Source organism: Trachinotus anak, unplaced genomic scaffold, assembly GCF_046630095.1.
Source record: "Trachinotus anak isolate AG129_WGS33_773 ecotype Australia unplaced genomic scaffold, CSIRO_AGI_Tana_v1 ptg000016l, whole genome shotgun sequence".
In the NCBI taxonomy this organism is placed as follows: domain Eukaryota; kingdom Metazoa; phylum Chordata; class Actinopteri; order Carangiformes; family Carangidae; genus Trachinotus; species Trachinotus anak.
In genome coordinates this window covers 16,416,016-16,435,073 of record NW_027273867.1, presented here as the reverse complement: position 1 = coordinate 16,435,073, position 19,058 = coordinate 16,416,016, and the positions used below count along the sequence as shown (strand labels likewise).

Sequence of the window (19,058 nt, the reverse complement as noted above, 5' to 3'; positions counted from 1 at the left end):
AAACGCTGCACGACTGAAGCCACTGAAATGAGCGACAGGGCCGAGATGAGAGGGCCCGTAACCCGCCGAAGGAGGACGACCATCTCCGGCGGTGGCGGAGCGGTCAGCGTGAAGCAAGCCAACGGCAGCAAGTGGCACGACGCAGGGGAGAAACCTCCACAGTATCCCGCTAAAGGCAGAGCAGAGGAGGAGGTGCACAGGCATGCAAGTAACAACGGGAAGGTGGGCAGAGAGACGGGGATGTCAGGGCGGCAGCAGCAGCAGCAGCACACAAACAATCCGAGGAAACAGAAGAGTGCAGTGGAAGATATCAATGAGAGACTCAGGTAACCAATGAATAAAATAATAATATTAATAGGCTAATAATACAACGCCGAGCTTATCTCCCAATGTGCCACAAATCTGAAAACAGTTTTCAAAACAGGCTTTAGCTTCTCTGGGTTAAGGTGGTGCAGACATAACAAGTCTAGGGGTGATGGTTTTTGAGCTAGACTAGTATGATGTGATCTAGATGTGGACCAAGCAGTAAAAGTCCCTGTTCTTTTCATAAATAGAGGAGAAATTTCACATGTGATTTTCCTTGGTAATCTAGTCCAGATTGGACACACCTTAGTATGGTGTGGGTTTTGATCTAGTCCTGATCTAATGTATGAACTGGATGGTGTTCTCACAGTAAAGGTTTGACAAGCTGAAACCATATTTGAGACTGTCTTTAGCTTCGGTGGGTTAATGTGGTCCAGATTTCATAAATCTTGGTACAGTGCATTCAGAAAGTGTTCAGACCCCTTCACTTTTCTTGTATTTTGTTATGTTGCAGCCTTATGGTAGAATAAAAAAAAACAACACTCAATACTCCATCATGACAAAACAAAAGCAGAATTTTACTTTCATCCCAAAGTCAAATCTGAAATATCACATTGATATAAGGATTGAGACCGTTTGCTCTGACACTGTGACACACTTGACATTTAGCTCAGGTGCCTCACATTTCTTCTCGATCACATTTTCCTCCATATATTTTATTTTACACCTTGATTAGAGTCCACCTGTAGTAAATTCAATTGAATGGACATGGTTTGAAAAGGCACACACCTGTCTATATGAGGTCTCACAGCTTACAATGCACATCAGAGCAAAAACAAAACCATGAGGCAGACAGAACCGCCTGTAGAGCTCAGAGACAGGGCTGTGTCGAGGCGCAGATGTGGGGAAGAGCACAGTGGGAGAAGGGTCTCGGTAAGGGAGATGACCAAGAACACACTGGTCGCTCTGGCTGAGCTCCAGAGATCCTGTGTCTGTGGAGATTTGCTGCCTTACTCACGTTTATATCATCTTAAATTGAATACATTTGGTTTTGGACCATTGTTTGGACCACAAACATACAACATAAGCAGTTAGAGGATGTCACCTTGGGCTGTAGGAAACTGATTGCTGGTTTTCACTGTTGCCTGACCTTTTAGAGACCAAACAATCAATCAGTTAATTAACAAAACAATCAACTGATTAATTGGTAATCCAAACATTCTACCTAATTTAGACTTAATTAGTTGAATCAAGAATTTGAGTACTTTAGCATACAGTTATATACAGAGTAAGACAGGTGTCATGTAGGAGCCTTTCTCGACAAGACACATTTTACTCACTGAGACACACTTTTGAAACACACATTTCTATAGGTTTGAGGCCTCCTCTCAAGAGCCTGACAGGGATTCCCACATCCCTTGACTTCAACTAAAAGAAGTAAAGAGCGACATCCTTAAAATGCTGAAATAAAGACACTGTAGTACTTTTGCTGGAGTCTTGCCAGCTAGATGAGGTGTGTGACGTACATGTGCAGTGTCACTTTGCTGTATTACAGCAGCTGAGGAACAACAATGGCATGTGCTTTTGCAATACTGTGCCTACCTCTCTGTCTGCACGTTCTTCTGCTGGTCTGGTCTTGCCACATTGAGGAACCTTTCAACTCTTTCCTCAAATGCTCCTTCCAACCCCACTTTTACTGACTTTCCCTTATTCCTTCATCTCCTGTCCTCTTCTTTTCAAATTCTCCCTCCTCCTTTCGATATCTTCCTTCTTCGTCATGTCCTCTCTGCTGACTCTCTGCCACATAGAGTTGTGTAAAAATTCTTGGTTAATGTAATGTAACCTTAGTTTTCACAACAATAACTTTTAGCCTAAATTTTCTCAACTTTTTCCTTGTCTGTTGCAGTTGTAGGAACAAAACACAATTCATTCATTCAAAAGAGAAAGTATGTTGTTTTGTTTTTTTTGTTTGTTTTTTTTAATCCTATCTTCCAGATCATAATCTGGATCTCACAAACATGTGGATTTGTCTGGTCTTGGCGGAGGTATGCTGAGTGCTATTGTAGTTGGAAAAGCTGCAAAATTACCACATGCTTGACAGTCAAGAAAGTAAAAGTAAATGAATCAAATAAAAAAAATCAGAAGTTTGAGTTAAAAGTTAAAAATAGTAGAAACACTTAAGTATTTTTACATAAGTGTTAATATGTGCAGGAGTGGTGGGCCCTCAACGCTGACATGTCTAATGTGTAAAATGTTTTTTTAAGGATTTTTACCATTTTGGGTTGACTTACTATGAGTCACCAGTTCTGTGTAAGATTTGAATCATGCAGCCTTCATCAAACCAAAAAAACATGAATACAGTGTTCAGTTCAGTGTGTCTTAACTGAGGCTTGAGAGTGACCAAGAGGTGCTTGCACAACAATTTAATCTCTGAGTTCATCATTATGCCAAAGGCAGGAAAGATGGCAAAGATCTTAACCAGACAAATTGTTGGCTCCATGTTTCTTGCAGCTGCCACGTCTTCCAAGAGTCTCTCTTGAGCTCAGACAGCGGTTACAGCAACTACAGAGGAATCCTCAACTGGTGTGTGGTTATGCTGGTGAGTAAAACACATGTGCATTTAGAAGTGAAAATATACTGAGCTGTGTTTTCCGAAACTGTGTACCATATACCACCATATTTGAATGTTTGTGAGTATAAAAATGACTCATAAAGTTTGAATGAAAACATGACAAGAGCACAAGCAGTGCTCAGACTTTGTCTCCTATTTCTTCACAGTGCCTCAAAGTGTTAGGCCAAAAAGGCCAAGTGTCTTTGGCCTTTTTGGTGTGTCAGCACATCTGTTGTTCTACAAACTGTCAGAAATTACAGTAACTGTTATATCTCCCTCTCTTTGTCTCTCACTCAATCTCACTCTCTCTCTGTCTCACACACGCAGTCTATTAGTGCTACAAACTTTTGACAATTGCTTTTAACAACAAAAGCAGAAGTGTCAGCCCACATCTGCATACTACACATCCTCCTGCCACTTGGACCTGTTACAGTAACTTTCTGTGACGCATAAAAATTGTTGTGTGTCTGTGGGTGTTGTCTGTGAGCAGTCTTGATAAGTTGCTTTTTTATGTTATCTCTGTTAACACCAGTAGATTAACCACACATATGCATGCAAATAGGGTCAACAGCCGGTTCATTTCCTGTGCCATTTCATCTCTACAACTTAGATTAAGGGGTTGATTTGTGAGTTTTAAAATTTTTCTTTGTAAGTTAAAAAGTTCCTCTCATGAGAGGATGACTGGATTTGAGTTGATTCTGATTCTGAAATTCTAAATCATTAAACATTAAACTCAAAGGCAAATCTTTCTGCGGGGGCAATTTTAATTATAACCCTGAAAAGCATGCTTCACTGCAGTTCATGCTCACAAATCTTTCTCTGCTAGTACAAGCTCAGAGGAATCACTTGAAAGCAGCATTGGATATGAGATAAGTACTCTAAATGACAAGAAAATAACCTAGCAGCTGAAAGGCTGTGCTACAGCGTGTGTGCACATACCACACACATACGCAGCCACTCTTTTGCACACTGCTGAAGACGCTGTGTGGAAAAAGGTCAGTTTCAGGATGGACTGTGGTTGCCATGATGCAAGATGTCAGAGATTCTGGCTGTGGCCGTTTAAAATCCTGACCCCTAACCAAATACCTACATGAACATCATAAAACATGAAAAGAGCTCGACTATATTGCCTTCCCAAACCTGCCTGGCAACACTGTCGTACAATAGATATTAGATTACTGAATTATTCATTTTGTGTTAGACACAGCACCGCACAGTCTCATTGCATTACTGATCAAAGTTGTGTCACAGTTAATTATGTCCCCCTGGGTTAAGGCCACTTAAGGACAACAAGGCCCTCTTCAGAGAAATGAACCTTCTGCCCCGTTCCAATGGCTGAATTTAAGTGTGTGTGCATGCGTGTGTGCGTGTGTGTGTGCGTGTGCGTGTGCGTGTGTGCGTGTGTGTGCGTGTGTGCGCGTGCATCTCTAGAGAGACCCTGCAGTACCCCTGGAGATCCAGTCAGTGTTAGTATTTTGATTTGGCATCCTAATGAAAATTAAATGGACCCACACTATAAACAGAGCATCGAACATGGGAGCAAGTGTGTATGCACATGTCCCTGCATTCATGTACCATATGTGTGAGCGCCTGTGGAGATTTGTGCACATAGGCTACTGTGTGTTAGCAGTGTATTTTTGTGGGTTTTTCTAAATCAGGCCTAATTTTGCAGCTCCCTGACAGAATTAATCCCAGCTTTGAAAGTTTATATTGCTGTGACGACCATGTCCTCCACTTTGTGGTCACCAGGGACAGCTGAGGCCTTTGGGCTTAGGCTGTAAGAGCGTGAGGTGGAACCACTGAGTCTTGTCTATGTGTCTGTGTGTGCGTGAACATTTAGCTTAGTTGTGTAATTCGTCCTCGATAAGGACAAAAATGTCACCCCCTTGGATTTCATGTTTCTCCAGATGAGAGATTAGATGTGTGATTTTTACCTCATCTTTAAACTCTGAATGCTGAAGCCAAGTGTTTACAGATATTACTTAGGTTTGCAATTAATATGCAACCCTAAAGTGTAGGTGGTGGACAAAATAACAGAAAGCCCTGCTTTGTGCCTCTGTGATGTTTCCAGCTGGGAATCCAAGAAAAGTGACTTAATCCTGATCTGATTTTAATGAATGATTGAACACTTTTTAAGCTGGTTTTGTAAAATGGCATCATATTTTCTGGTTGTAACATAATGAATTATTATCCTATGTAATGACTCTCAAGATATAGTTACCCATTCCAATATAGATCCATCAGATGGCAAACAGCTTCCAAGGTGTCCTTTGACCCCAAGCATTCCCAGTTCATTTTTAATGAAAGATTTAAAACTCTCACTAACAAGACATTCAGGCAACGTTGAGTAGATGCAGAATTAGTGCTACTACATCTGAGCTTGTGAACCAACAAAAAGATCAGTACTTCAAGATACTGTCCATTGCTCAGTTAGCCTATATAAGAAGATATTTGGTATAAGACACAGTGTTAATCCTTGACAAGCAAAAATCATCCCAGGATGTGGTGCAAGTAACTGATGCTTCAGCTGGTTCATATCATCGTTTGCTCTGATGTGCAGCCAACTAGACCATGTGAATAGCTGAAATGACCACAGGCTGACAAGGTCAGTGCGAAGCAAAGCACAACTTAATGCTGTCAGCTGCGAATCTGTGTCAGAGCATAAATCAAGACTGTTCAAACAGTGTGAAAACGAATGGTTAGTTTGTTTTATTGGTGTTTTTTGGATCATGAAAAGCAATGGCTGACTCATTATGCAGGTGGAGAAATGACTTATCATGACTGTTTTATATGATAATAAAGAGAATTAGACAAGAAAATGTGTTTAAATAAGATTATGAATATCCCAGTATTTGGACTCTTTAAGATGTGACTCAAATAATTTTTTTTTTTTTTAAACCCTGCATTCTTATTTTTGAAATAATTCATGGATGATGTGGACTAGAGATCTTGATGTTGAGATTTGACCCAAAACAACTTAAGCACGCAGGTCACAGTTGTCTCTGTGCATGTTAAGTTTATATCCGTGGAGACAAATGAAACTATGTAAACAGCTGTCCTGAGTTTAATGTATGTTACTGACTAACAGTCATGGAACAGGTTGCATGAAACCTTCTTAACTGCAATTACTGGTGTACCAAAAAAACAGAAAAGTTGTCTTAAGTGGGCAGCCTGGGTTCAGTTAACTTACCCCCTGCTGAAGTATCTTTGAGCAAGAAGCTAAATTCCTGCCAGCTCCCAGGGTATTGCTCTATTTTTAACTTTGAACATTGACCTTTGTGTGGACAGGGATGACAGAAAAGACACAATTGCACAGTAAAATATTGCAAAATCAGATTTTGCAATGCCCTCTCTACATGCTCTGAACAACCACCGTCCCATTTATTCTGTAGGTGATGGTGCTCTTTGCCCATGCTGAAGGTTAGTAAGGCAAAGGTCAGTGCTGTGGACAAAACGCATAGTTGAATCAAAACCACATTGCTCCAGGGTCGTGGCAGGCCAGTGGGCTGAGGTGCAACATGCCACATAATCTCTGTAGCTTGACCTTATCATGTATCAAACCCTGTCCACTGTCCTCATTATCTTAACTGTCTCTCTAACTCGCATACTGATCTTTAGTGCCATAAAAGTTATCTAAAAAGTGCATATATACTATACATATGCAGTGTTGCCTCTTTGTGTGTTGAGTGGGTGGTTAGATTTATGTCAGAGAAGCTCAGATAACTTATGACTGAGATAAACCTGAGCTCAGTCCTTGAACTTTAATACATAATATAATAATAAACAGGTGCGTATACCTGTTTAACCGTCATGAAGTCATGAGCATGAACATGAACAAGCACATTTCAATCTGCAGACTAATCATGAGCCAAGCTGTGCGCAAAGAAAATAATAAGCCAGATTTACAGCTAAGCATTTTCAGCTTATAAACAAAGATTTACTGATATAAAACAACCTCAAACTCTGGAGCGTCTTAAAATATTTCTTTTGGGTGATTCTTGTTGATTCTGTGAATGGTACTCATTATCATCTGTGGGCTCTTTCGTCCTCTCTGTCAGGTGTTGAGTAATGCACGTCTCTTCTTGGAGAACATCATAAAGTGAGTACGCACCTACACATACTGCACTAACTTACATTGACAGTGTGTAGTACAAGCAGGTGCTGTTGCAGCTCATTCCTGACCTCCTTCGCTCATCCCACACTTCACCACCACCCCCTTCTCCTGCAGGACAACTTGACACAAGTATGAAATGAGACATGCCAAAAGAGTGTTCTTTAAAAAAAAAAAAAAAAAAAAAAAAAAAGTCCAGATTTTATGTTACATTAAAAACTGTACCATCAACACAGTATAGACAGGTACTTTCTTTGCTGACAGTCCTGTGGTCTTTCTTCTCCAAGTTTTCCCTTTGTTATGTACAACACTGGAGTTAAAGGCCGAGACTTGGCCAACATTCTTATCATGGCCACACTAAACCTTTACCTGACTCCACCAATCTCTAGCCTCCAACCTGCACATAACAAATCCATTTCTGGCCATGTACTTTCATCTGAACCTCCCAAGGCTTAAAGTGCACCTAATCATAACCATTTTTAAATGATGCCGGGTGGGATCAATAATTTCACTTCTCTCTTTTCTCATCTAGGTATGGTATCTTGGTAGACCCTATCCAAGTGGTGTCTCTCTTCTTAAAGGACCCCTATAGCTGGCCAGCAGCTTGCCTTATTATTGGTATGGAGTCTTTATCTTACTGACTTCTAGCCCTTTGTCCACCTGTGACCTTAGGACTGACGTTCATGTTGAACTGAGCAAACAACTACCTGTATTACCTGTATTAACATCAGGTTCATCGGGTCACCATAGTCTCTGTAACAAGTGTTATTGTTGACTGCAATGAAACAGGATCTACAGTAGATTCAATAGGCCAGATGCTAAGATAGCTAACAGAGGCATAGTTGGTGTCAAGTTAACTTTCAACATTGTCTCTTTTCTGTCAACAACCAGATTCATCAAGGCAACAAAACAGTCAGAGTAAAATTATACTGTTCAGGTACAACTATTATTATACCTGAAACTTGCTCAGCAAAATCAACATAGAGTTAAACTGCTATGGTTCATGTCTACACTGCGTGTTGCTGTAGCTGATTCATCTTTTTCTCTGTTGTGTGTTTCAGTGTCTAATGTGTTCATCTTAGCAGCCTTGTACACAGAGAGACGTTTAGCTGTGGTGAGTTTTCACAATGATTTGCATACTTTTTCCTAGACAACAGAAATTTTCGTTTACATCTCGTGACTCTAATTTCAACTATGGCAGACACTGCAAATTTTTCTTCAACTCAGTTCAATTGATCTGCTTTTTGAGCTTTGCTGATAAATTGCTGAAACCTTTGATTCCACCTTCGTTGGGCTCCCAAACACCTCACGTTGACGTTATCAGAATGATTGCTGCACTATTAGATGATTTGTAAGTGTAGTGAGTGTATGTTTGCTTCTGAATTTATCATTCAGGTATCTCCCATCAAGGATGTTTGCTTGAGTTAGTTACTTCCTGAAGTCGGCACAGTAAATTAAACATCACAGCCGCTCCCTCTTTATACCTGCTCTCACCTCTGATAAGAACACTTCTGATCCAGATTAGACTATATATGATCCAAAACACTCCTGTTCATGTATATTTATTTGTAAAAGGCACATAAGTTCTTATGTTGCATTGTTTTTCACTTTAAGGAAAAAATAGTGACAGATGTTTCACAGTGACCAGACTCCTTTCTGTTTTTCTTTTCATCTATGTAGGGTACCATTTCCAGAACTACAGGACTGATTCTTCACATTCTTAACCTGACATCCATGTTGATTTTTCCTTCAGCCACAGTACTTACTGTGACCTCCATTACCCCAGGTACATGTAAATTCCTACAATGTACATGTAATAATAGCGTGACACATACACTTAAAGCATCATGAATGAGAAGAGTTCATTCATGTGTATATTTTGATGCTTTACACAAAAATATAAAGATAAAAAATATTTTATTGATCCCTATATTGAAATTCAAAGGATCATATGGATCAGTTGCTTCAGAAATTACAATAAAATGATGTCAATAATTATAATGTGAAAATGAGCCAATAAAATGTTTTTTTATGAGTTTATATATTTATGTACACACACACACACCAGCCCATTCATCTGTCATATTGCTCCTAGTCAATATCTGTGTGTGTGCGTGTGTGCGTGTGTGTGTGTGTCTGTGTCTGTCAGTGGGTGGTGTGCTCTCCCTAGGTGTCTACACAGTGCTGTTTCTCAAGCTGTACTCCTACCAAGATACCAACAGGTGGTGCAGAGAAATCAGACAAGCCAAAGCCAAAAGAATGACACGATCATACTCATGTAAGCGTGCACACACACACACACACGCACACAGAGAAACTGTTGAATCATCTCAGTCAAAGCCAACAAACTGCTCACAATTCTGTGAATGAATTAAATAATGGATTCACACACACAAATATCCCTGCACACTAAACAGGATTATGATTATAATTTATTGCTATACTGCTACTACCATCTAGTGGTGGCATAGTAAACTGAACACACACTTTCTCACACACAGACACACACACAACCGACATAGATCATAGTTATTTATCTTTTAGCATCTTTAGCACCGTGTGGTTTGGAGCTATTTTAATACTGAATTCTGACTATGATGATTTTCTTTCAGACCGACTGAGTAACACACTTAGTAATCCTTAATATTTAACAGGCTGATTGTTTTGCTTAGAAAAACAGGGGTTGAGGGTTGATAGAAAATAATCTTATGAGACTGAAGTTACCAATTACTCACACACACTCAACACATTCTATGTGTTTTTCAGGTCCGTCTGTGGCCCAGTCCAATGGTTCAGCAGTTCACACTCATGTGTCCTACCCAGGCAACCTCACCTACAGAGGTAACCATGATGCCTGTATAGAGATGAGCCACACTGTTTAAAATATAATATTCTAACCATGAATATTGTTGTGTTGTTTCTTTGTTTGTCTTTAGACATGTACTACTTTGTCTTTGCCCCCACTCTCTGCTACCAGCTCAACTTCCCACGGTCACCTCGAATTCGTAAAAGCTTCCTACTGAGAAGACTTTTTGAAATGGTGAGAGGGATTACACACACACACACACACACACACACACACAGTGTGAAAGTTAACAGTGTTATTTAGATGACACGGACGTGTCTTGTTTTAATCATAACTTGCCCTTTCTCGCAGCTTTTCTTCATGCAGCTGCTGGTGGGATTAATACAGCAGGTATGTAGAATATTTATATGACACACAACACAGACAAGCCTCCAGACACACACACACACACACACACACACATTAAAATATACGGTTCAACAGACTCATTTGTTGTAGAAATATTCAGGCTTTTCACTATTCAACTGCCACAAAATGAAGTAATTCAAATGTGTGTCTTTCAGTGGATGGTTCCCACTATACAGAACTCAATGAAACCATTCCAGGTGCGTATACTGTATATATACACACACACACACACACACACACACACACACACACACACACACACACACACTCTATGTGCTCTCTATATACCACAGCTTCACTAACAACTTCTGCTCTAAATTGAATTCATATAATCTTAAGGCAGTAGCATTAGTAGTATGTAATAGTAGTATGTCTACAGGAAATAAACACAGAAGGCTTTTTGGCAGAGCAAGTGGCAAGAAACTGTGGACTGTGGTGTTTTCCTAAAGATAAAACATAACAAAACCTTATCATTTTATTCCTTGTGTCTCTCACAGGAAATGGACTTTTCTAGGATGGTGGAGCGCCTGTTGAAACTAGCTGTGAGTATCATGACAGAGCTACGCAGGATGCACAACAATGACCTTTCATAACTTTGTTACAGCAAACAAATGTTGAAGTAAATAAAAATACTCCACTTTCACCACTTGACCTTTCATATTGAACCCTGAGGTTGTCTCCAGGTCTGATTACTGTCTCTCATGTGTATTAGGACATTGTATATTAGATAAAGAGTAACACCATGGAAAACATGGTGTAATCTTACCAACCCAGACACCTTTCCTCAACTCCTCCCTTGATCCTCTCCTCTCCTCTCCACTCCACTCCTCTCCTCTCCTCTCCTCTCCCAGGTCCCTAACCATCTGATATGGTTAATATTCTTTTACTGGTTTTTCCACTCCTCTCTGAACTTTGTGGCAGAGCTGCTGCAGTTTGGAGACAGAGAGTTCTACAGGGACTGGTGGTGAGTACAGAGATCATACAATAGAGGTATTAGTAGTACATTTAAAGACACTCTGACATGTACACACTTATACATGCTCAGTGTAGCCCATTTACCGTAATCTCCCTGGTAATTTGGTAGATTTTTCCGTCAAGCTAATATATCACATATTTTCAGCTGTTATGCATTTTACTAACACCATCATTTAGAGAACAGTGCTCTTGAGGTCAGACTCTCATCTGTGAAATTTTTGTTCATTTCAGGAACTCTGAGACTGTCACCTATTTCTGGGCCAACTGGAATATCCCAGTGCACAAGTGGTGCCTCAGGTGAGCACCAAAGTTTCTGTAATGAGCTCTGTCAGTTTTTCTTTTCAGCATTGACACTGTAGCTTCATATTCTCATTGTTCTCTGTATGAAATTAAATCTAAAGGAATAATAATAGAATATAATAGAAATCAAGGTGTGAACTCCCATATCTTTGGGGGTATTTTCAGCCAGATTTGAGAGATACAGATCAGTGTAATTTCAGTATCTGTGCCATTTATTCATGTGTCTTTGTGTGTTACAGACACTTCTACAAGCCAATGCTGAGGAGGGGGGTCAACAAGTTTCTGGCTCAGACTGCTGTCTTTCTGGTGTCTGCCTTCTTCCACGAGGTGAACCACCAGCATTCAGTCTTCCTCTGTAACATCAAAAAACACTACTACTGTCCACATATTTGATCATTCAACTTCAAAACGTATTGATTTTCTTATACTTAATATTCATTAAACATGCATGTTTGGGACAGGTGTTTTAGTCACACTTGACAACAACAACTGAAGGAGAAGGCATACTTATTGACTCCTCCAGCTTAAAAGGAAAACCACTAGTCTGCAGATTTTCTCCTCTTTGAATTTTCACATTTTTGAACACATTTGAAAAAAGAAAATCTGTGTCAAATTTATTGTTTTGCTGCCTCTTTCTTCTTCAGTACCTGGTGAGCGTCCCTCTGAAGATGTTCAGACTCTGGGCCTTTATGGGGATGATGGCTCAGGTGAGGCACATCGAACTGTCCATCTCTTTCCCTCTATCACAAATGACTGTCTCCCACGGCAGCTGTTTTTGATCCCCCTCTCCCTCGCGCCACACTTTCGTATAAACCTGTACACAAGCACATTTTGACTTTCAACTTTTACCTCTGCAGGTTCCTCTGGCTTGGTTTGTGGGTCGCTTCCTGAATGGAAACTACGGAAACGCTGCAGTGTGGATCTCGCTCATCATTGGCCAGCCTGTCGCTGTGTTGATGTATGTCCATGACTACTATGTCATCCATTACGGGAGCACCACATAGTACTAGACGAATGAACACATGCTCCTACACTACACTCGCATGCACACAGACACACACACCAGCCTGCAGTGTGAATGTAGAGGAAGTTAAGGCATCAATAATGGAAAACCCTGTTAATATGAAGCTGCCATCAAACCACAGCAACAGCAGGAAAGTTGTCTTGACTTTTTCTTTTTTGCACTTGAGAAATGGACCACAGTATGTCAGGAACTTATTCTAACAATGTGAGAAGTGCTTGATTCAAAGCAATGTTCCACTTTGGTATGACATACACCTTAGTGGTCTGCCATCAGTATTAGAAAACCTCGGGAGCCACCATCACTACCAGCTCTCATCATCTGTGTCTAGTGCAGGATGTTTAAACTGTAAACATTGATAGAGCTTAATAGCACTTGGATTTCTGTTATTGGAATTGATCCCTCACTTTGCTAGAAGTATGTTTTTTTTGTTTTTTTATTATCAAAAACAAAACAAATTTGTGGTGCTAGGGTTTCCCAGACTGGCTGATATTGGTGGTCAACGATCCATATAGAGGTTAGGTGCCCTGATTGAAACCGTCCTGCTTAAGCTTTACCAATTTCTTGAACTTCAAAAGCACTCCAATGCATTCAAAAGTGGAAACGCAGCTTCCAACCAAGCACTCCTCCCTGTGGATATTCGAAAATGCACACACCGTCCTGTGCAGCAAATACGAGCCACTGCCGAGTGAGCACAAGCCAGAGCAGGATCCTGCCTCCACAGAGCCAATATGAAAATGTTGTTTCTTTATCCGTGGCTAAGAAGTTGCTCTTTTCTTGAATTCAAAGGCAACAGAGAAATGTGTTTGTTTGTTTTTGCAAGCTAGGATTTAAAAATTCTAATAGCCCATTCAAGATGTCTCCAGGTCCTCAAATTGACCACAGTGACACTTTTTACATGTCTTCTGTGTTCCCGTTCAAGTGAATGGGGAAAGTGGTCTCAGACTTCTTCACCCCCTGTACATATCCTGTATTCCCCTCCCTTTAATGCAATGTAAATGTCAAGTATCACAGATGTTTATATTAAAGGATTTGTAAAAAATAAATAAATAAATAAACAAAAATAAGTGAAGAAAGGACCCCTCTCCAAAAACAGGAGAACAGGTGAAAGGATATTTTTGTGACTGCACAGTCGTGGACCTGCAGGCAGCCTCCTGTCTCCTGTTTCTCAACTACAAACATCAATGCAAGCTCTTAGTGTAACAGTACATGCTCCATGTGTGTTATTTGCCTTGGCTTTATCAGCTTTTTTTTGTGTTGCACTGGAGTTATCAGATGGTTTATTTGTATCATTTTATTTGTTAATATGACTGCAGTTATGTTGTGCCATCTTGAAGTTATTATTTATGTTGGATTTTATGTTCAATGAATGATTTAATGCAGAAGTTGATTTACTGATCTGAACCAATGAATGTTTTTTTGCACTTTAAAGAGATGCATGCTGTTAAAGCAATAGATTTCTATGAATGTATTCTTTAAGCTGTATCAATAGTGTGAGGAAAATGTGTTGTTGAAATAATTTCTATGTTCTGTAATTTCCTCATTGACATTTTCTTGTATTTGGTTTGCTCAATTTGAGTTTTTCTTCTAGAGTAAAACAGCAGATGCAGCAGGAATACTTGGAGTTTCAAACTGCCTTTTCATGCCAGGGGTTTTTTCAGTATTGAAATCATGAGGAGAGTCTTTTTCTTGATTTGATTTGAAGTTGTTAGAGCCCAACACTGTTGCCAATATGGATATTGCCATATAAAAGTTAATATAGGAAGATATTTTTTTATTTTACATTATGTTTTAATCTATTTTCTAAATACCCAATGAGAGCTGAGTGAACATGTTAAATTGGAGCCTGTTGATTTTTAAAAACGTGTCCCGTATTAGCTCCTCACTGATCACTTTTCAGGGAAAACACTGTTGTTAAGTAATAACATCAGTTATCAAAACCACTACGTGTTCACATTCCTTGTTGAAAGAAGTGCCTGCTGTAAAAATATGCTTAAACCTCCAAATGTAAAAAAAAAAAATAGTGAGGCCAAATACTTGCAAAGGAAAGACATTTCCTCAACCCTTTTCTCTGTAGCCATTAGATTCACTGTGTATTTATATTGTGGTGTGTTGGAAGTATTTTGGAACCTTCAGTAAAACTTTGGTTCGAATTCTTGTCCAAATGTAACCCAACTCTACGTTTTCTTTACAACAACAGCTGATGGAGAGTTTTATTTAAGAGCCATGCATAAATCTTATCACATTATTGGTATTTCAGCACACAAATGACAGCTTTAATAGCTATTAGTCTGGCCCTCTTTTATCAACGCATGGCCTGGTCTGTGAGCAACATGATATCTGATCAGTCCTTATTAACAACTCAATGCCGGGAGCTGCTGTCTGGGAAGCTTCTTTCTAAAATCAAAACTGAACGGTTCAGTGCATTATTGTTAGTTATGTGAAAAGACTAAAACATTAAACACTGAAGTCATTCAATGTCAAAAGAGGTTTGCAAATGACTGACAACTCCGAAATGGAACTTTACTTGAAATTTAACCAATAAGTTGACATTCATTGATAAATAGGATTCAATGAAATCAAACAGTGTGGACAGAAATTTAAAATAAATGATTATTTTTTTAAATTTGCATGACCTTCATATGAAAAATGTATTTCCCAAACCAAGTTCTTTACTTTAAATTTTTTTATTTTTTGTGTGAAAATTGCAAAGCATGAAGTGACAGGATGCTGACCTCTGAGTGTGAAATAAATGTCTTGAGATGGGGTTATCAAAAGTCTTCTGAGAATGTTTCATCTGCATTTTGCCTTTTTGTTATCTGTCTGAAACCCACCACTTCCTGTTTCTCCAGTAGTACTCCACCGAGTGTGCTTTTAAAAAAGTTTAGAATGCTGAAGATGCAGCTTTAAGTTGAACTGTCTTTCAAGGGTTGATTTTGCCATTAAATTATTGTATGATGCAACATGTAACATGCATATTGCTAATTTGTTGATACAAATGTAAACTGAAATCCAAAGTGAAACAGATATGTTTTGGGAATGAAAATAATTTTCATAGCCTTTCACTTGAAATGAATTGTGTTGTTTGATAAAGATTGTTTATATTTGAATGGTCTCATCTGTTTCTTTGTATTTTTAAAAACAAGCACTTGGTCTTCAGTCTAGTGGCAGGTAACAGTGGATTACCAGAGACTTTCTGGTTGTTCATCCACACACAGAATATGGAAGCTGTAGAATCTGTATTTATGTGGAACTCTTGTAAATTGCAGAAATATCATGTGACAGTCGATATGATCAGTCCTTATAAAACTTTATTGTGCAGAGAGCAACACAAGACGCCACTCAAGACTCAAAGTTCCAAAATTACAATATTACAAAGTTTTTAAAGTTCATATGTCTACACACAGAAAATCTTACAGCTAAATGTCACATCAGGTCGGGGGTAAAGGTGCAGGTTGAGAAGCTCTACTGCTGCAAGAGACAAACACAAGAACGACTGTTAAACAAATATTATCCATTGTCTGTGTAATTATTGTATTATATGTACTGTGTGATCAAGTCAATGCAGAATTGTCTGTGTGTGGAGGCGTATGTGTCACCTTGGCTTTCTGATTCTGTACGGGCAGATAGAGTTTAAACTCTGCTGGGAGCTCATCCTCAGAGTACAGTCTGTCTGAGAAATACACCCTCCTTATTCGACAGTTAGCGTGGATCTGAGGGAAAAACAGATTAGACTATCAAGCTTAGAGTCATACTTGTGGAAGAAGTGTCTCAAGACAGCTGGTTCTTAGTCTGTCTCTGTGCACTGACCTGTACGCGCAGAGTCTCAATATAATTAGTTCCATAGGCCCTCCTGGTGAAGTCCGACAGATTGAACTGAATCTGGTTCCATCCGTCATCCAGCCTCATTGGCATGGTGCAGATGAACGGCTTCACTCGTGTTGTGCTCTGATAGTTACTTGCCCGAAACCGTCGCCGAACATTTTTATCATCTAACACCTGAGTTGCAAAGATAGCATGAGTGACCATGAATCCCAACATTACAAGGAACAAAGCCCAACACAGAACATCATTCCTGAGTCTAAGCTCGTCAGGAGCATATATTAGACTATGTTGAGCCACTGAGACAAGACGCCAAGAGCAAGTGCCTTCCCCACCTGGACTTCAAAGGTGAAATACTTCTTTAGGTTCTTGATGATCATGACCAGAAAAGGAAGCTTGATGCCCAATGTCTTCTTGGGGTCTGCAGGACATGTTATATAGGTGGTGCTGTAAGAGTCAGGGGAAAGAAGGTGAGAAGGGTGAATAATGAGTGTGTTTGCACAAGTTGACCCAAGCTGAAGAATGAGTTAAACACACACAAACTCACCTGACATTTGTCCCCTCAACCTCCAACACCAATGAGTGGATGTCATTGTCTGTGATCCTCTTGATATGGCCATTCCTCACCTGTGAACACAGAATAATATTAAAGTTTCTTGTTTAATGGATAAATTACCTGTTTCTCTCTGGTAAAGAAACACAATCACCATCATTCAACTTAACAGATATTAGTTTGTTGCAAATACATTATTTGTATTTGTGTATATGAAAAAAACAAGAAGCTGCAGGACAGAAATGGCAGGGATTTGTTTGAGAGGTAATCAAGAAAGAGTGTCACAGTCAGATAGTTTTCAAGCCATATACACAGTACATATCTTTGTCTATAAAAACTATTAAATATGTAATTTATAGTAATGTCACAAAGAACCATCAGCTGATCATATTTTTAATCCCTTAAGTCTGAATTTAAGTATTAGCCTATGAAATCCTCCATCAGTTGTGCTATAATGCAGACGCTGATGTGCGAGTAGTCAGACCGGAGCTCACTGAATGCTGTCCAGACCTTTTACATCTTTAAAGTGTTGTAATTTAACCTCACACAGTCGTAAACACATGACATCGTCATTGTTTTTATTAAGAGCTGTTGCTTAGCTACGGGGCCTTCTGGCCCACCTTGTACCCTGCCAATCTCACATTTACTAATTAGTGAGAACAGGGGCCTTTTGAATTCAACATTTGATTCAAATAAACAACATCGTTAGGTCAGAATTCCTTAATATACTTACCCCACAAGTTCCCGCAATTCATACAGTCAACTGTGTTTAGTTTCAAAATGTCAACAACGGGAAATACCAAGTGGAGAGAAATCGGAATGCGTTATGTTGAAATAGTTCAATCAGGGAATTCATTCATACTTTTGTTCTTTAATGGAGCAGAATAGCCCCCACTTGAAAACGGCAGCCATTTTGAACTTTATAGCTTGTCGGCTGTCATTAGTCAGCTGTCTGACACTGGATCCAAAGCATTTTACACCAGAGATTAAAACTGACAATATTATCAAGCGTTAAGAGCAAGACACGCATCGCTAGTTAGCTTTAGCACGACTAGCTAAGGAAGTTCGGGGTAGGTTCAAGGCGTTCACTCTGAATCGCTGCTTACCTTTTTATCCCATATCTGAAGAGGTTTGCTGCCGATGCTGTATAAGATAGACAAAAATCCGCTCTGGAATGTGTTTTTAAACATCTTCCGCGTTTAGCTCGCTGTCGTTTCGCACATGCGTTTGGATTTACCACAACTGTTGCTAACAAGCGATACGTTTGTTTACAGATCTGGTTTCCGTTCCCAACGCTACCGCTTCCGTGGGGTACCAGATAATCCGTTCCGCCACTAAAAATTGAAAAAAAAAAAAATCCAGCACAGTAAATTTCAAAAAATGGTTTGAGTCTGTATTAAGATGCCCACACATTTCTCTTTTAGGGAGGCATAAAAAGAAAGGAGAGGAGCTCTCACCTTTTTATTATTTTGGTGTTGCTAAGGAACAGAATCGCGTGGCCTTGTTTACGCCGGCTCTTAAACGGTGACGCATGTTGGTCACCATGGCAACAGAATGCTGGAGTGTGGACAGTGGCCACTCGTGTTATTGCAGCGAAAAATCCCCCTGCGGCCCAAAAAGCATTCATCATTTAAATTAAATCTTTATAAAAAATAATTTTGATATATTTTTTCAAATTTTCAAATCAAATATCTGTGAAACAGAACAGTGAAAAGTAGAAAGAGCAATGACAGGACAGCACTGCACAGTTTTGGTTGTTTTTGTTTTTTAAAGAAGGCATGCCGTATAAATATGCTTCTCAATGAGAGAAAGTAAACGTAATAACTTTATCTGATGAGTTGTAGTTATCTGTCACATGCAGCATCAACAAAATCCATAAACCTAAGCAGAGAGTGAAGGAATGCTCAATGTTCATAAGCTGCAGCAGCAGGTGAAGGTAAACTGCAAGTAAAAGTCCAACTATGCTCAAAGTTGAAGTTAGTCATAAACAATATTCATAAAGGTACAGTTCATTCATTTGAAACATTTTGATTGAATAAATGTCTTAAATGTAACTTATATTATTCCTGTGCCTAAGGACAGTTAAGTCTGTATAATCCTAAAGCTAGAAATCACATACAGTGCATCCGGAAAGTATTCACAGCGCTT

General features: G+C 39.4%; 2 protein-coding genes across 3 annotated transcripts; one reads left to right on the top strand and one right to left on the bottom strand.

Annotated features, from left to right (window-relative positions):
* Positions 1–27: 27 nt before the first annotated feature.
* Positions 28–13,581, top strand: dgat1a (diacylglycerol O-acyltransferase 1a). The gene is made up of 17 exons (XM_071499248.1): positions 28–326; positions 2,815–2,902; positions 6,973–7,013; positions 7,558–7,643; positions 8,087–8,139; positions 8,706–8,811; positions 9,175–9,303; positions 9,792–9,866; positions 9,962–10,065; positions 10,183–10,221; positions 10,395–10,436; positions 10,737–10,781; positions 11,091–11,203; positions 11,446–11,511; positions 11,754–11,841; positions 12,159–12,221; positions 12,372–13,581. Exons 1-17 carry the CDS (start codon positions 28–30, stop codon positions 12,516–12,518), a joined length of 1,584 nt encoding a protein of 527 aa, XP_071355349.1. The 3' UTR covers positions 12,519–13,581.
* Positions 13,582–15,828: 2,247 nt separating this feature from the next.
* Positions 15,829–18,235, bottom strand: cfap20 (cilia and flagella associated protein 20). 2 transcript variants are annotated; one of them, XM_071499250.1, is made up of 6 exons: positions 18,017–18,235; positions 16,905–16,984; positions 16,693–16,804; positions 16,346–16,534; positions 16,135–16,248; positions 15,829–16,006 (listed from the first exon to the last, which is right to left on the bottom strand). In XM_071499250.1, the coding sequence occupies exons 1-6, from the start codon at positions 18,098–18,100 to the stop codon at positions 16,001–16,003; spliced, it is 585 nt and encodes a 194-aa protein (XP_071355351.1). In that variant the 5' UTR covers positions 18,101–18,235; the 3' UTR covers positions 15,829–16,000. The 2 variants fall into 2 exon arrangements, with proteins under 2 accessions (XP_071355351.1, XP_071355352.1); XM_071499251.1 differs by having other exon boundaries at positions 15,829–16,003.
* Positions 18,236–19,058: the final 823 nt, after the last annotated feature.